The following is a 19666-nucleotide window of genomic DNA, read 5'->3' on the forward strand; positions in this document are numbered from 1 at the left end:
AAAAAGGAACTAAGGATAGCAAAGGCCAAGTCCTGGCAAACCTACTGTTCCTCGATAGAAAATGTAAGAGACTCAGCTAGGCTAAGTAAGATCCTCTCAAAGGAGCACACTAACCTACCATTTATTAAAAATATAAATGATGTATGGACAAACTCCACGGATGAGTCTTTAGAAACACTAGTTCAATTCCATTTTCCAGGCTGCGAACAGAATGCAGCAGCATCAGATGGAAAAGAACCCACATACATACCAAATAGAGAACTTGAAACAATAATCAGCGCAAAAAAGATCATCTATGCAATAAATAGTTTGTCTCCCTTTAAATCTCCAGGACCAGATGGTATAATACCGGGCATGTTACAGAATCTAAAGGAGCACATAGCACCGCTAGTTTAAACTCTCTATAGAGCTTGTATTAGTATGAACTAGTCCCCCAGAGCTGGAGACGTGTCAAAGTAGTGTTCATCCCTAAGCCCGGTAAGAAGAACCACGAAAAAGCGAAAGACTTTAGACCTCTAAGCCTAACTTCCTTTGTTCTTAAAGCACTGGAAAATCTAATAGATATATATATAAGATCGTTCTTGGGGAAGAATCCCTATCAACAGCACAACATGCTTACATCAAAGGAAAATCGACGGAGTCAGCTTTGCATGAAGTGGTGGGGCTCATAGAAAAATCTCTGCGCTTCAAGCAATACACTTTAGCCGCTTTCCTGGATATTGAGGGCGCCTTCAACAACATTGAAGTGTACACCATCATCCAATCATCATGGGGGTTGGTGTTGACGGCGGAGTGGTTGGCTGGGTACGCTCCATGCTAGAAAGCAGAATTATTCAGGCGAAAAGTGGAGATAGTCTAATAACTAGATATGTGCGTAGAGGTACTCCCCAGGGTGGTGTACTCTCCCCACTGTTGTGGGTTGTAGCACTAAACAGCATACTGCTAGAACTCAACAGAGGTGGAGTTAAAGTAGTGGCGTATGCTGACGGTGTAGTAATAGCAGTCCCAGGACCTTTTCTCTCTACTGTAAGTGAAATTCTAGGAAAAGCGCTGGGTAGACTACATACGTGGGTTAACGTAAACCCAGGAAAAACTGAGTTTCTACTGTTTACTAATAAGAATAAGATACCCCAATTTAGACTTCCATCCATAGGCGGGAAGACAATCCCCCTATCGTCCGACGCAAAATATCTGGGAGTAATTCTAGATACCAAACTAAACTGGAAACTTAACGTTGAGAAACGTAAAGAGAGGGCCTACATCGCTCATTTTACTTGTAAACGGATCTTCAATAGAAACTGGGGTTTAAAACCGAAACTTGTGATGTGGATGTATGCCGCTATCATAAGGCCGATCCTAACCTACGGCGCCCTAGTATGGTGACCAGCCTTAGACAAACAATACAATGTCAGCAAACTAAATAGCTTACAAAGAGCGGCATGCTCGGCGATAACTGGGGCACTGAAATCCTGCCCTTCAGAAGCACTGAATGTAATCCTCAATATGATGCCCATTGATTTATGCCTAAAGGAAGCCGCGATGTACTCAGCATTAAGACTCAGAGAGTCTGGGCTGTGGGAATCGAGAACCTTTGGGCAAAGCTCAATCTTACTTCGATAGGAAATAAAACCACGCACTATATGGTATCAACCGTCGATTTTGGCTTGAATATACAGGTGCGGTTTCCATCCAGAAGGGAATGGAAAAGGGGCCAAGCTGCCGATAGGGAAGCCATCTGTATCTACACTGACGGGTCCAAGATGGACTGCGGTGTAGGGACAGGAGTATATTCCGAGGAGCTTGGTGTCAATCGGTCCCTCCGGCTGGAAAACCATGCTAGCATATTTCAGGCTGAAGTTCTGGGCATTTGTGAAGCCTGTAGAACACTAAGAAATAGCGCTACCAGGAAAGAAAGAGCGGTTATTTACTCAGATAGCCAGGCAGCATTCCTGGCTATATCATCCACTGTAACCAAGTCCAAGCTAGTCAAGGAATGCAAGATGGAGTTACGCTCGGCGTGTCAGTCAATGTCCATCTCTCTTGTCTGGGTTCCCGGCCATAGGAACATTAAAGGCAACGAGAGAGCAGACGAACTGGCCAAGGTGGGAGCTTGTTTGGATGAATCTGTAGCGGTGATACTGGGTTATCCCCTCAGACAAATACAAACAGAAATCCACTTGCACCTTCTGAAACTGGCAAGGAGAAGGTGGTCAGAGATTCAGACTTGCAAGATAGCACGAGAGTTTGGCCTGACTTTAACAGGAAAAGAACAGAAGGACTGCTAAGTAAGTCAAGGGTAGAAGTATTTGGCCGCTAGAAAAACATGCTTGTAGAATAGGTCTTCCATATAACAGAATATGCCGCAGCTGCGGCTTGGATGGCAGCAAAGAAACAGTATTTCAGTTCCTGTGCGAACGCTCAGGTCTGGCTTACTTAAGACATAAATCTTTCGGGAAACACATAGTGGAGCAGTTAACGGATTTGTCTAGTGCTACAATATGCGACTTATACAAATTCATAAACGGTTCTAAATCGTTTGACTAAACTGCTGGAATGTTCTGACAGGTAGGCTACGGTAGAATAAAATATCATTGTCCACGAGAAGTGCACCAAAATGGCGGTTTTATGCGCTAATTGGTTCCTGAGCGATAGCTTAGGTAGCACTACATCCAACCAACCAACTTCAAAGGCCCCGGAAGGCACTCCCCAATGGGTAGCATTAAGGGTACCATAATAATAATAATAAACACAATTAGGTCAGTGCATTCTTATAGATACGGAGGGATTAGTCCAAGAGAACAGCAGTGCCCGAGGCAGCAACAGTCCGGACTGTTCTTCACCGAAAGGGGAGCATGAAAGTATTCGGGCGGGTTATGCCTGCTTCGACATATACGGGTCTCATCTGCCGCGAAGTGCGTTCGCGGTAGGATCTGGAAAATTTAACGGTTACCCTATAAACTGAACAGCTACAGTTTAAGTTATTCAGTTTTCTTAAAGTCCAATTAGTAATACTACTTAAGTATAAGTTATTTATCCAAGACAGTTAGCAACCAAGAAATTTAACAAAGCTATTGCAATTCAACAGTAAACATTTTTTCTTTAATAAATTTTTCGATTACTTTGACCTTGAATTGGAAAAATTTAAAAAATTTTCAATTTCTTTGAACTGAATTGAAAAAAATCAATAAAATTTTCAATTCCATTAAAAGGAATTGGAAAACAAAAATTACAATACTAGCACGTAATTTATTTCAATTACAATATGAAATTCCCTGTAATAACATTAAAAAAAAAAACAATTACATTTGAAATTACTTCTAAGGAATTGGTAAAGTAATCAATTCCTTTGCTGTGAACTGAAGGAATTGATTCCTAATTACAATAACTGAGGAATGTACTTTACAATTACTGAGAAATGTAGTTGTAATTGTAATGTAATTGCATTTACCCAGCTCTGACAGTTCGTCACAGCGCAATCCTACTACAAAAACATGATTGCGACTGCTCCTTTGTCACATTCTGCCACGGTGACTTTTTGGAAGTTATCACAGCAGTTACCCGTGACTTTTGAGTAAACGTTACAAAGTCACAGGTACGCAAATATCTTAATTTCTTATGAGCTTCGATCCCAGGAGTGTTTCAAATAAATTGCTTAAAATTATTTTAATATAAGCCTATTGGTTTTTCAGCTTTGTTTTGAGGGATTTTGCTTTTTTCTAACGGGTTTTTATAAAGATCTGGATTTTTTTACTCGAAAATAGTTAGCAGCACTAAGTGCACTATACAAAAAATCAACGGATCGAAAGAGTCCTTCATATTATCAAAAACACATTGGCTTGCAGGCTTTTTCGCATTACTCTTATGCTTTCGTTAAGGTTAATACTAACTTCAGATGTCAGAACTGAAATCAAATAAGCTGTTTTCTTGTTGATATTTCGCGATCGAGTGTACTTGGAACCATCTCACCAACGAAATTGCTATGCCTGAACGTAGGAGCTTTCTTCTCAGGAGGAGGATTAGAATTGGCATCGTCGTCGTCGTCTTCTTGTTGAAAAATATCAGTATCATATTTGATTCCGATACTGATTCGAAGTTGCCATGTTGATTTACAACAACCACCTTGTTTTTCTGGGTCTTTCTTGGGGTAAGTCTCAAGGTGAAAAACTGATATGGGTTATCTACATGGTGGAATAAGAGAAGGTGATGTCAGTACGAACTCACCAAATGGTAGACTGCAGTGCTGCCTCTGTCACTTCAATTGAACTTTTTCACTTCACTTTGGAAGCCTTCACTTCGTCACTTCATTTTACTTCGTTTTATTTCACTTTCCACAAATTAGATTTACCTCCAAAATAAATAACAATTTCTTTGAAATATATGATTTATTTAACCAAAATCAACAATCTTTTGCCAAAATTCTTGTTAAGTAGTAAGTACGGCAAAATAACTTTTCGCAAAAAGCTACTAAAAAGACGCCTAATAAATCTCCGATCTGGCATCGGTTATTTGGAAGAAGTCATTTTGATTTTCATTTTCACATGTATAGTTGAAAAGCGCACAGAAATGAATGGGTGGATAAAGTTTCATAATTATTGAGTAAATATTTGACGAAAATGACAATTATATTTTAGTTTTCATACATCTTCAATTTTACACCAAAAATGAAATATTTAAGTGGATCTCGTGATGACGTTGTTGCTGTGTATCTGGTGATGACTTTTTTGTTGGAAATGGAAAATCGATTAATTATATTTTAGTGTTAATATCATCGGTGAACTATAATTTTTGATTTTCTTTCCTCTACGTTTGAGACATTGGGATTTTAAGATTGCACAGGAACACAATAAATTATAAATTAATAAAAGTTAAAGATTACTCTTATTGTGATAATCCCACACCCCCAATTATGCTTGAAAGTCGGCACTTCGATAATCACTTCACTTTTCCTCCTAAGTCACTCCGAAAGACTTAACTTTTAGTGTCTTTCACTTCGCTCGAAAATAAGCAAACGGTAGACTGTCTTAATTGTGGCATGCATTTTAAAAGTAGTAGAAAGGGGGAAAAATAAGCAGCTTTGGAAAAGGTCCTAACATTAGTATAAATGAGTTGGATGGGTTATAGGTACGGTGACCATCCGTCATGTATTATACGGGTTCTTTTTTGACCCATTGTCCTGGTAATTTCTTTATTTTATACGGGACGCCAAATGTTCTGTATTCCTTTTCATGTCCTGTATTTGTCCCGTATTCAGTGTTCGGCATTTCGATGCCTTAAGAGCCCATTAAAATGGCATACCTATGAACCAGTTAAACCAGTGATGTTGGAATATGATCGTGATTTTTTCCATAAACAGTTATTAGTTTCTAATCTGAATGCCTGTGATTCGAATAGAGAAATACATACAGTGACCAAAATATAATTAGGACTAGACATTTTAGCAACGTTTGGCTATTTTTCTTTTGTTTATTTTATGTTTCTTATTTTTTTATGGAATAAAGCTCTATTCCTAACAAAACCCATATTAGTCCAAATTTTTCACTTTGTGCAAAGAACTATAAAAACTGATTCTGCCAAGTTTCACCAAACTTTCAAACTTTTTAAAGCGGGTTCACCGTTCGTGTCCGCACAACTTTTTATTTGCTCTCAAAAGATTATTGCCGGAGAGGGTGGTGAAGTACGGTTCACCGTTCAGTTCGGCACATTTCTGAAGCAAACAGCTGATGATATTGTTACCTAGATATGATTTTGAGGGCAAAAAACACATTCAATTCGCTGCAAACGCATATGAAAGAAAACGCGGCAACCCGTATCATCAAGTCGTTCGCACAGAAAATCAAAATCAATTTGATTCGAACAAAGAGTGTTCAGCACAGTGTGCAAACCCCTTCTTATTTTAGTGTGGAAGAATCGGCAAAAAAATGTGGTAGATTTGAATAAGATTTGGTTGATTTTCCAATTCATATTTTTATTGGGTATACATATCGCACACCGTCGTCAAAAGAGGCCCAACTCAAAAATTAGATCGGGAAATATTGGTGCCAGTGGATCGTATAGATTCAACGCAATAGATGCAAAAACAAGTATAACATTAGTTTTCTAGTTAGAAAATATAATCATAAAGAAAAAAATATTTTTTTATTAATTTGAGAAAAATCCTACAGATTTATTTATGCGAAAAAATCCACCAAATTATTTTTCCATTGCATAATACTTTAGCAAATATAAATATGCGGATTTTTTAAATATTAAAAAGTTAGGGCACAGGTATATTTAAAGCAAAATTTATGATGTACCTTTTTAAAAATTTATAGATTAATTTTTATATTTCGTATTAGAATTGAGTTAAAATTTTACAGTTATGTGAAAATTGTAAACAAATGTTCTGTCTAAAAATGTGGTAGATTTTAAGCCTTTTGTGGTAGATGTGGTAGACACTCAAATTTAAAAAAATATGTGGTAGATCTGCCACATATATGGTAGAGGTCTGCACACTGCTTCAGTACATTTTTGTCGCGCTCTCAGTGAGACAAAGTGGGAAAGGCACGCGTAAAATTACTAACAAAAGTGTTCGGACACGAACGGCGAATCCGCCTTTAATCAGAATTTTTAGAAAAAAATTTGGTTTGAAGTTTTGTAGCTCATTAAAATTTAATTTAATAAAGTTCAAGTGCAAGGTGTGCTGCTCACTTGCTTCTCTTTTAAAAATAATATCGAAAATACTTTGTACGAAAAAAATGCGTATAACCGTAAAAAAAAATCCAAAAATTAACGGTAAATCCTAGCTACTTCAAACTTGCACTTTATTGTACTTAAATTTAAGGATTTTTTTTTTAACAAATTTTGTGGGTTAAAAATCTCGAGAAAAATATCCTGTAAGTTTGAGAATGCTCTTTCATCTCGAATACATTCAGGATCATTGAGGAAAGTTAGCTTTTATGAAAAAAATAGCAAAATTATTTTTTATCCCGTATTCGGCCCCCATAAATGTGGTCACCGTGGTTATAGGTATGTGTTCATGTATAAATCGAAATTGTAGATCAGTGTTGCCGTTAGACGACGAAAGGGGCAATTTGACCCTTTTTAGGTGCCAATACCCTTTGACCCGACATTTTGAAAATTTGGATTTTTTGACCCTTTTCCAAAATTATGTGCGACTTTTGCCCCTTTTCAGACAGTTGGAAAAAATGCAGCACTTAAAACTTTTAAAAGAAATGCAACTCTTCTTCTTGCAGCAACTCGATTTCTATGTTTTGCTTAAAGCTTGTCCCGCTATTTTCTTCTTAAATTTAACATCGGAACGTTCTAGAAGCGAAAAGACTTTATAATACATGTAAATTTGATTTTGACTTGGGATCTCAGATGTTTTTTTTACTAGTTAAGAATAGCAAATATAATATGGCGACCCTTTTTTTTCGTCAATTACCCCTTTTTTGCGACTTTCTGAAAATTCTCAACGGCAACACTGTTGCAGAGGTGGTCCTTTAAGCAATACCACATAACCCATTCTGTCACTCATAAAAAATGTATGTATGTATGACAAGGCTTGGACTAAAAACACATTTAATCTGGGCAAATTAATTTAATTTTTGCGTGACTAATAACACAGGCCTGCGAAATTCAAATTTTGCTTCTCTGATTTACTTAGTCTATTTATGGGTATTTTTAACTAACGCTGTTGGTTTTAAAATAAAAATTCACTTCTAAAGTAATTAATTTCCCAAAGGCTTAAAGGATTTAGTTTATATATATATACACATATATACTAGAAAATATCCGCTTGGTTCGCGGCGCCTTCGATGGCCATTGCAAAGAATAGCATTGAAAATCAAAAATGGTCCCTGATCCTACTACCGAAAGTTATCCTATATGTGAATCCAAGCAATAAGCTATCTAGGATCCAAATTTCAAGCGAATTCGACCATAAACCCGATATTTCCTATTTTTTAATTCAGGTCATAAACTATCTGTTTGCAAAATTTTATCAAATCCGTTCCGTAGTTTTCACGTGGTTGACCCACAAACATCCAAATTCACAATTACAATATTAATAGGATACTTTATTAATGTAGAGCGAAAGTAAACATTTCACAGTTTAACGTAAAATAATCAATTGCTTTGTTTTGGATTTATAGCTATTTTAAAATCAATCTGATGTTTTTTTGCCATATTTTGGCATATTGCCCCGCCCTTTTAGACTAATTGAAACTATTTTGTTATTAACCTTCCCATAGAGCTGGGCTTTGAAATTGAAAAATCTCTATAAAATTTAGAGCACTCTGTGTAGAAACATAGCTTTCCATACGTCATTCAGGCCGCTGTGGTGAAGTGGTTATCCGTGCGCGCTACCACTCCACAGGGCCTGGGTTCGAGCCCAGTTTCCGACCAACCTAAAAAAATAAAACATAAAAAAAGTTTTGAAACGAATTTCTGTCATCCCTTGTAAAATTTGGTTTGGAGACAAACCGGTTTCGGCATTGTGCTATCTTTAGTGTAATTTTTCGGTCTCGGAAACAACAATAACCAAAAAGGAAATAAAAAAAGTTGTTTAGCCCAGTAAAATTAGAAAAAGTAGTAAGTAGCAAACTTTCGATGAAGTTTACTTCTATTTGACATGTAGATCATGATCCCTAAATTTCGTATGGGAACATTCTGCCATCTTGGATTTTATATTTTTTTTTTGGTTTGTTTACGATTTGCAAGTTTATTTTGCATTTTTCATAAAAAGTGGTTCCATGCAAATTTCTAGAGAATTCAATTTCTAACATTTTTATATATTACTTAGGTTAAAAAAATTTTAATTTTCACACCAACCGGTACAGTACGATGGCCAAAATTCTATAGCACGGATTACAAAGCTTTAGGTCTTAAAATAATCGCATAGACGCCCCTATTGGAAACAGTGTGGAGTTTTGGAAAATTTAACATGGCGTCTAAACTGACCGTAAATTAGATTTTGCTTTACAACTTTTGTGCGTCTCGAGAATCCAACACTAAAAAAGAAACAGAAGGTTCTTATGTTTGTGAGGTTGCGGCCAAAAAATTAAAATCGATTCGGTCCGCTTGAAACATTTTCCTGTGGGGTTCTTGTGGCCGCTGAGGTCAGGATGAAGAAACTCAACATGGATTTTTTTCATTTGTTTTATTAAAAATTAAAAAAAAAAATGGAATGATTGATTAATTTGTCAGAAACTATCAGTCCTATCGGAAAGTGGCGTGGAGAATGAAGTTCTCTAGAACTTTAACGTTTGAATATGCTACGTATTTTCAACAGAAATTGTTGCAAAATTGCGAAAACTGTGACAATGTAAACATTTTTCTCAGTTTTTTCTAATTTTACAATAAAAAATGTGTTTTTTTTTAACCTTATATATAAAAATGTGAGAAATTAAATTATCTTAACGTTTTTAGTGAACCATTTTTTACAAAAAATGTAATCTTAGCTTGCAAATCGCAAAAAAATCATAAAAAACATAACATACATGATGGCGGAATGTTCCCATCTGAAATTTAGGGCAATACTGTGGATCCATGATCTGCGTGTCAAATGGAAGTAAACTGCATCAAAAGTTCGCTACTTCAAACTTTTTGTTTTCTTCGTACCAATTTAATCTAATTTTATTGGGCAAGTTTCTACTAATGGCAAATTACAAATCATACACATACAAATGTGCATATGTAAACACAAAAGATGCAACCGAAGGGCTACTTGGCTATTTGAACTATATTATATCTATATTTAAATTTGCATTCCCGCAAGGCGCGAATATGACTTAAAACTCCGCTTATCAATATTAGTAATTTAATCAATAATTTAACTAGAATTTCAGTTTTATTTAAATTTTTCAGCAAACGAATAAAAGTATAAACTTGTCAAAAAGAAAACAGTAGTCCCAACGCATACGTTTATTACAGAATATTAGAAGCAGTATAATTTGCTCCCATTTTGTATGGAAAGTTAATTGAATGTAGACAAAAAGGGCATCACTCAAAATAGGGCAGCCAATAAGTCAAAATTTATAGTTATGTGGTCTACTGACATCACCTGTATATAATTCCACAATGGGTTATCTATAAATATATTTCTTTTTGTCAAGGTTCCTTCATAATTACGATGATGATTAATCCACACTCCTCATACAGAGTTCTAAGTTTTCTCACTATATGTTTTTAGCCATTGGGAAGCCCGAAGAAACATCCCACGCCAGTTCACGTGGTGCACTAAGCCCTGAAGAACGATTTTATTTGCAGGCACGCCATATGCGGATAAATACGTCGCAAAAGAATCGAGTAGCCAATGAGTGAACTTCCACTTATCTGGGGTAGGTACCGAATGGTGTTTTTGTTAATCCGTAAATTTTTCTTTAATTTTAATTGAAAATAGAATAGAATAATTGTAAAATAATCGTAAAAATATTTTCAAGAAATAAAAATTCTGTAGTTGTTTAAAATCCATCCATCGAATATTCTTTTTTTGCTAGCTGCATCAACTTTACTCGACCCGAGGTTCAAACAAATTCATTTCAAAGATCCGTTAGCATTGGCCTCAACAATGAAGTTCTTGCGAACTTAAATAATCTGCGCAGATGATCTTATGGAAACGGGTAGCGAGTCGTTCGATCTTTGGGACCCTCATAAATCTCTTGTACACAAACGAAGGCGAAAAGACGATGATTTGGGTCACCTACAAGATAAAATGAGTTTTTATTCAAAATGTTAAGTTCTAGAACTAAAGACTTAAACGGACACAACTTCCATTGAACCGTGATATAAGTTCCATGGAAGTTATGTCGTGAAATTATTATCATCGATCGATTTTTGGTCCATGGAAGTAAAGTCTGACATTACTGACATGACTGATTCATGGATTCCATGGATTCCATGATAATTGTGTATTAAATGAGCCGCTCATTGCACAAATTGATGAACTCCGCCTTTAAAAAAAATCTTAAATTTTAGTGTCAAAGCTGGAAGTCCGGCGCAAAATTAGGTATTTTCGCTTACAACTTTTTTAAAAATGATCAATCTTCCGAAATCCAAGGCGATCGATGTATACGAGATTATTGTGTTTACCACTTCTTCGACGAGATAAAATAATGAATGGATATACGATTTTGGTAGCAAACGCGATGAATTTCAATTCTTTTACATTATTGCAGCCAATTATCGAATATTTTCGAAGCTGTTGGTTACAGCCAGTGAATGGAGCTCTTATGAGCTGTCGGTTTGCAGTTTAAAAATGCGCACCACTTCGGCTTAAGAAAGCTAATGCTGCTTGAAATTACGTCTGAAATAACTTCCACGGGCCCATGGAAGTTATGTATGTGGAAGTTATGTCAGTTACCTGAACTAAACCGGACTACCATCGACGTTTGGGAGGAAATGAAAACTGTTTACTCAAAACTTTACAGACTTTCTTAAAAATACTGTCATTTAGTTGGATCTTTGGTGCTACAGCCACCGAGAAATGCAACCGCTTAACAGCAAAATGCTTATCAAAGCTTTTGTTTTTGCAAACATAGTTAAATAATAAATAATTATCGCCACTAAAAATAATCGTTTTATTTTATTTGAGGCTAAATAATAAGATAATTCGAAATGTTTTATGAAAAAGTGTTTTGTGAATACTCACTGTAAAAAAGGGCTTAAAAAATTCGATTAATCGACTATTTCTCAATAATTGCAATTAATTGCAATTATTTTTTTTGGGCTTGCGTGTAATCATATGATTAATTAATCGATTATTTTATATTGCAAATTTTTTCTAAGAAAAACTCTTAAAGGATAATTTTGGATTTTTTCATGTTTTTTAAATGATTTCTTACAAATATTCAAAAATTTTATTCAGCTTGAGGCCTTTTGTTGAATGAAAAATGTTGTAGAAAAACAACAATAACACGATGCTAGAAAAAAAGTCATGAAATACACTCGAAACTAAACCTAGTGTAGGTTGTAGGTATGGTCGAGTACAACATGAAAACATAGTTCCTGAACCCTCCATTTTTTATACCAGAAAAAAACGTTATTTTGGTACTTGATGCACTTATCTACTAATAGGTTGATTATTTTCCATCCGATTTTTCAAATTACAAAAATTAGACTTAGCTTGTTGGGAGTTTTCATCGGTTAAATTTTAATGAGCCTCAATTTTTCTTAACTTTTTGAAATTCGATCATCGCTAATTTCAAACATTTCTATGAAAGTTGCCAAATATGTGGTATTTATCTAAAATAACATTGATTTTCGAATAAATTGATACCTCATCCAATGCAATTGCATAAAAATTGTCGAAGTTAAGCAATTTAAACTAAGATATGGCCTTGAATTTATTTGTGTGTATGTACTAGAGGTTTACGCCGACAGGTTTTGCGGCGGCGGCGTGGTCAACTTCAAAAAGAATCTGGAAACGCCGGCGCTACTGCCCATAGCGTAGATTCCAAAGAGCCATGAGGCTACTAATCTTATCATGTCATCTCGTCAGAGTTAGGCATTCGCCATGTCAATTCAGATTATAAATACATATATTTAATTCATTCATTGAATTAGTTTTAAATTTAAATTACTTTACTTCCTACTTGAATTGAAACATTGAGTGTCTGGCGCTGATGGGTGGGCGAACAGAAGAAGGTCTGAGGTATATACATACATACACACATGGCTCTATATGTTCTCTACAGATCCGTATGTACTATTTAAATTTAAAGAAATACAAAGATTTAAAAAGTTAAGTTATTGGGGTAATTTATGTCGCTATCAATAAATTTTTGCAATAATCTTATCAATCGTTATGTTAAATTCACGGAGTTCTTACGATTTTTTGCAAATTCATATTGGGCCCTTTTGACCCACTGTTAAAAAAATGGCTTATAGATGGTTAAAATTTCCACTAAGATATTCAGCGCCAAATTTTTGTTAGCAGAACCGAATGCAATTAAAAATAATACTAATTTTTACCAAAAAGGGGGAACTTCAACCCTGTGTAGAAAACATTGCGATGCGAGGGAGCAAAACCTTCCTGGGGTTTGACCACCACCAAGGAATGCTAACGTAATTTTCACACAGCCACCTAGTACTCGTATATGTATGTGGAACTCCAGAACAAAATTACTTACGCATGTAAAAACTAGCAAAAAAAAGTGTTTGCTTTTTATTGAAAGTCAGTTTAAAATATTTAAAAAAAAATACTCAGGAAAATCAACTTGTGTTTGTTTTATCTCCAATAATGGAGGAGTTGTTAGATGCAATGATGCCTCTTCTGTTAAAACTGCTATCTAAGATATTGGCGTTTAAGTTTTTACTAATAATCGCCCAGCGGTTGAAATTCAACCGCTAAAATTAAGGATAGTTTATGTGAGTTGAGTTGAGCTGAAATAACATTAGTTGGAATGGGTTAAGTGGAGGGGAGTTTAGCTTACTACGTAGCATAACATACCATAACATAAGATTAAATAACATAACATATGTAGTATAACACACCACAATATAACATCGCACATTCTTCAGTTGTATTTCCTTTTTATCCTTATCACTTTCTTCCTCTCTATCTTTGTCTCTATCGCGTTTAATGTTTATGTTTATGTTTATCTTCAACTTCATGTTCATGTTCATGTTCATGTTCAAGTTCATGTTCATGTTCATATTCATGTTCATATTCATGTTCATCTTCATCTTCATATTCACCTTCGTTTATATTTAGGTTTCTTTACTTTTATTCTAATCTTTACCTTTATCCCTTTCTTCTTCTACATATTTAACTTTACCTTCTTCCTTGCATGAATCCTAATCTTCATAAATCTGATTCCTAAACTGCTGCTTAGCAGATTTCTTTAATTCAGTATCAATATCAAACCATAATTAGTAGTCATTTCTGCCCCAACCATGTACATGTACGGCATTAGTATTGGTGTCACTTTTGAATTGATTTGTTCGCTTTATGTTAAACCAATTTGAAATTTGAATTTCACACACCAGCATCAAAATACCTTTCTAATGATACATAATTGTTTATACCTTTGAGGTATAGTTTAGCCGTAAAAGGGGTGTAAAGAAAACATGATTGCCTATTTGTATATAAGATAAAATACCAAAAACCATAAAACATATGGAAACATCATTATATTGCAATATATACACAGGGCAACACTGATTTTGGTGCGGCAACCATGCACCTCGATGCGGGTACTTAAGCGAACATAATTATTGAAGTAGTTACAACCTTCTTGTTAACTTGCATAAATTTGTAAATTCTTAACTAAAGCATTAACATTTAATGCAGAATACGTAGCCTAAAACCAAGATCGTAACATTATTTAAACAGATAAACAACTAAAGAAAAACTTGATTAAAAAAAATAGATAGAGCAATGGTATGTAATTTTTACAAGAATAAAATTTTTTAAAAAGTCATTGATTATTCATATTTATACATACATGCAAACAGTTTTGCACATATCGTTTAGGACCAAATTCAGAATAATATTGTTTGCCACTTCTGTTTATTTATTAATTGTTAAGATTTTTCAATTAAAATACAGTTAATTTCCTAACAAATACCATAAAAACCTCAGCTTAAGATTTCGAAGAACACTTAAAAAAATGCATACAAATTTCACACTTTTTCTCATTTTTATTGCCCATTAAATTTTAGTGTAATAATGTGCAAGTTTCAACTGACTAAAAATTACCGTTGTTTTTTTTTTGCCGAAGGTGTGTAGCGCTGCCAATGAATTTCAGAATGTGTAAATATATCTTAGAGGGTGAGCTTGTATTAGAGTAGAAGGTCGCCAATTTGAGCATATTTTATCAATAAATGAATAAATTTTTCTTCAAACAACTCATGTATTTTTTTTCACGTGAACCCATCCTTCACAAAAAAATATTATAGATATAGCACTTGTTATAGACTCTAGTCCGAATTCCGGTAAGTAACATAAAATAATGTCAGGAGTAGGTAATAATGTATCTTTGTAGTATTTAGCATGTCATTGGTCGGTAACAAGAGCAACTTAAATTTAAATCTATTAAATACATTCTAGCGTGTCTCAGTCCTTTGCCCACAAAAGCGGCTATAACTTTTTTTTCTATTCGAAACAGTAAGAGTGGCACCTTTCTGAAATCTTTATTAAATTAGCAATTTTTTTATGCAATGTAAGTTTATAGCTCAGTAAATTTTTTTTCACCAGAGATAGTCAAAGTAGGGGAAGAAAATATCAAAAAGTTAAAAATCCCAAAATAGTCCTAATTTTATGATGGTTCCTTAATATATTTTAACTACATTGCATTTGAGCATGGAGAAGCAACTATCTGGAAGTATTTTACATAAAAAAATTACTAAGTATAGCCTGGTTTGTAGATGCAGTTAAAGAAAATACATGAAAAGGCACGATTTTTTTTAATTCAAAAAAATGTAAATATTTCAAAAATGGTAACACTTTTACCTGAAAATTTTTTGTTTATCAGAGAGCTCAATTCGGCGATCTGGCAGGACACAAGGTGTCAAAGGAGTATGTCTTGCAATAGCCACTTTGTTTGCAACTAGATAGTACGTAGATATTCTCAAATTCTGCTTGCATTATATTAAATATGGTCCTAAAATAGCAGTAAAGGTGAGTTTCATATAATTTTTATAATTTTGGGATATATTGTCCCAGTTTGTGTTTTACGTGGGACTTTTTTGTACCAATATGTGTTTTCCAAGATGCCGAAGAAAAGTTACTCGGCGGAAGAGGTGGCAGATATACTGTATGAAAGCTCTGGTTATAAAGATTTTAGCCCATCTGAGAGCAGCTACGAGCCATCGCTCGACGCTGAAAACATAAGACTAAATAAAGCCATTACAGCAGAAGATGAGAACAATATTTCCTATTCTGAATCTGACGACGAAGAAGAAGCTGCCGATAACATAACTGCTAATGTGGATGAGGTCAGATAGTCATGCGAATATGACGCGAATGAAGCACCGGTCGTTGCCACCTGGACTAACCTCAAAGACGACGTAAACTTCGATCCCAAGTTTCGAATGCCTCTAAAAAGGGACCCCCAAGTTTTAGTAACTTATCCTTGAGGTCCTACAGAGTTCACTGTTTATATACGTACGATTTTAATGTATACACTGGTACACGCTGGATGGATTCCAAGGAAGTATTTACTTGTTGTGTCTAATCGTCACAAACCGATAATAGCAGATGTGGACAGAAAACAGAAAAACGGTAGAAAGAAAAAAGTTGCCTACTCCTTAGCTATTATGGACTATAATCGTATAATGGGCGGCGTAGACTTAGACAATCAGAAATCAGTGGCGCACTATATCAACCGAAAATCTCAGAAATTTTGTAAAAATAAAAATTTTTAATGTTTTGATGCTTGTAACTGTTAATGCTTGGATTGTACATAACTGAAGCAACCAAATAAAAAAAGGTTAAGACTCGTCGGACCGGGGGAAGACCATCTATCCGCTCACGTACAGAACTCTTGAATATTTACCAATAAAAGGCGCATCCCGACGTCGTTGCGTACGGTGCACTTCTCAACAAAAAGAAATGAAAACAAATTATATTTGTTCCGGATGCAACAATGCACTGTGCTATAAATGCTTTACTCCCTACCATAAGTGAATACTTTTTCAGAAAAAAAAAATAAGTGGTGATACTTAAGCGGGTTTCACTGTATAAGCTAATGTCACTCCCCACAGGGTATTGGGATGTGAAAGCTTTAGTGGTTAGTAATATTCCCTATATTTCATTTACATAATTCAAATGTAAGACTCCATATGGTGGCCCACTTATACTAAATTTTTTTTTATACCATCGTAAAAATTTTATGTATATTTCCACGTAGTTGAGTTAACTTACCGGAAATTTTGACCACTAACACAATAAAGCACGAAATTTATGCCGAAATTTGTGATGAAAAGCAACTGAAAAATGTACTGTAAAATTACGGTGGTTTTTTCATTGGTTGACGTCTGTGTCTGAAAGTAGAAGTAGAAAAAAAATACGCGTAATAAAGAGCTTTGCGATAGGTTTTCAAATAAACAAACGTGTTGATGATTCTAAATGAAGTTGATCTGGAGTAAATTTTTGCAATTCACACAGTGAAGGTTTGTATATGTTTTGAGCAGTGTTAAAGCGGGGTACTCAGGGCGAAATTGATTCACAAATCTGCCTGAAGACCATTGTGTTTACGCGAAGTAAAAATGTTAAAATATACTCGGATAAAGCAAAAATGTTTCGTTACGGTTGAAATTTTCCATTACATATCCGCTGACGTTCGCGCCCCGAAAGTTTCTACATGATTGCAAACCAAGATCTGTACATAGAAGGTCGCGCAATGCGTGAAATAAAAATTGCCTCTTTCTCTCTGCGCATATGGTCCCAGGGCGATTTTTTGTTTTCACGCCTTCGTGTCGAAAAAGCCACAAAACCTGATTTTTCACAGCGGCCAATTTTTGCGAAATTTTCACTTAACCTCGCTATATCTCAGACGTTTATGTATCTATTGATTTGAAATTTTTACACAATAAACTAGATACTATTCTAAAGAAGATGAGTCTAACTACACTTCTTAATACTTATTAGAAACAAAATGGCGGATATTTTAAGTTTTTTATAAAAATTAAGGAGGTGGTTTTTTTGTTTTATTTTAATGCAGCATTATAGACAAATATATACGGAAATTTTTGGGAATGTTTCATGTTTAGAGAACAAGTAGTTCTAAAGTTATAACAATATTGAGGTGACACTCACGAGCGAGTGCTCGCATTTGTACAAGTAATTTTGGAAGAAATATTAAGTGAAATGTTGAAATTTATAAATTTATCTGTGTAATATAACTTATTGAAGCTCCTTCCCAGCAAAAAATCAGTAATCGCTTTTAGTGGTAACGTGTTCTAGAAGGCATAGCGTTATAGTGCCTTCGAATTTTTTCGCTTCTTTTAGGCATTGCCGGTAATGCAAAGTAGAATGTCCTATAATATTTTTTTTTTAATTCGCTTCTTTGATTCACTTCGGGGAATGCAAAGTAGAATGTCCTACAATATTTTATTTATTTCGCTTCTTTGTTTCATTTCGGGGAATGCAAAGTAGAATGTTCTATAATATTTTTTTTTTTTAATTCGCTTCTTTGCTTCATTTCGGGGAATGCAAAGTAGAATGTCCTACAATATTTTATTTGTTTCGCTTCTTTGCTTCATTTTAGGGGATGCAAAGTAGAATGTCCTATAATATTTTTTTTTTATTTCGCTTCTTTGCTTCATTTCGGGGAATGCAAAGTAGAATGCTGCATCGTAGTCAGCTGAAAAATAGAATGAATATCCAAAAAGTCTTTTTCTACCGTTACTTTCTGTGGAAATTTTTCTCGCATAAAAATCATGTTTTGCTTTGTTCAATTTGCAGCGAAGTTGAAGTCAGTCAATGAAGTGAAGTACAAGAGTGAGGAAGTACAATTTTAAGCTTAATTAAATATGCATGTATGTACATACAGATTTTTAAGTAAAATCTAAATACCTAAATACATACATATACAAGACATTTTCTGATTTCAATTTAATATACATAAGTATGTACTTATCTAGGCATTCTACATTAATTTCTCTGTAAGACATTCTTTGTTCGCTTCTCTGGATTCTGTTTATCCATGCGTTCTCCCTTCGTTTGAAGGTAATGCTGCGGGTAAGGACTTACCGCCAATGACATGCCCATGTTAAAATAAGGCCTTGAAGCGAAAGGGTAAGCGATTCCTATCGCCTAGCTCGTTTCCACTTTCGTTTCTGCGGTAATCGTGTTTTTTGCTGGGTTGTTATAAATTTAATAGACATGCATACACAGAGAAATTTTCGTTTTCAAATTTGTATGGAACGCTTTACTTTTAAAAACGTTTTGACCCAGGTTTTGCACCTACAATATTTATTTAAATTTTGAGAACGAAAATTTTCAATTCAATTTCCAAAATCCATGTTTTTGTTTTTGATACGAACATTTTCAAATCGTTTTTAAAAACCGATTGTTTGATAATTGAGTATGCGCATGTTGAAATTAAATCCTAAAATGTTTTTTCCTCATTTTTAAAATATTCGTTTTCAAATATGATATTCAAATTTTATTTTTATTAAATTCCAACAAGACGTTCGGTACACACATTGACAAAAATATATTGATATACATATACTTATAAATAAGTTACAACATTTAATAAATGATATACAGATGTTTTACATATTACTATATGCATATGTCGGCGTATTGTAGAGTATAGTTTTATATTGAGCTACTTTGTACCTTTTGTACTGTGTTATGTAAGGAAATTTGGAACAGAGTATGCATTTTCTGATCATGATTACTTTGGTAACATATTCTCTTTTCGTTTTGTTCCAACTTTGCTGGAAGCAAGGTGCGAGTCTCAGACTCTACCGAATGTGGCCCTGAATGATGTGTCATAGTGTGAGTTTTATTGGAAAAACACTTGTTCGGAACAAATCATATAAAAAACAATAGAATTGTGGCATGGGGAATTAATTGAATTATATACTGCGAACAGAACACATCATTCAGGAACTCATTACGCTTCTGCTGTAAACCAAAAGGGAAATGCATAAGAATCAGAATCCTGGCGAATCTACTAGAGATATTCCTACAGAGGATATTGCTAACGAAGCAGCCGACGCTATTCCGACA

General features: G+C 34.7%; 2 protein-coding genes across 2 annotated transcripts in view; one reads left to right on the forward strand and one right to left on the reverse strand.

The window, feature by feature from the left end:
* LOC118749276 (protein furry-like) overlaps positions 1–19666 on the forward strand; it is a 1083341-nt gene that overhangs the window by 591412 nt on the left and 472263 nt on the right. The gene's annotated exons all lie outside the window — the stretch shown is intronic.
* The window catches only part of LOC118749279, a 136917-nt gene that overhangs the window by 59202 nt on the left and 58049 nt on the right, over positions 1–19666 (reverse strand). Inside the window, exon 3 of the mRNA XM_036484080.1 lies at positions 16847–16965. Within this exon, the coding sequence (XP_036339973.1) occupies positions 16847–16965 (119 nt within the window). The remainder of the gene's footprint in view (positions 1–16846; positions 16966–19666) is intronic.

This window comes from Rhagoletis pomonella, unplaced genomic scaffold (genome assembly GCF_013731165.1).
Source record: "Rhagoletis pomonella isolate Grant_MI unplaced genomic scaffold, Rhpom_1.0 Rhpom_scaffold_00014, whole genome shotgun sequence".
Taxonomy (NCBI): domain Eukaryota; kingdom Metazoa; phylum Arthropoda; class Insecta; order Diptera; family Tephritidae; genus Rhagoletis; species Rhagoletis pomonella.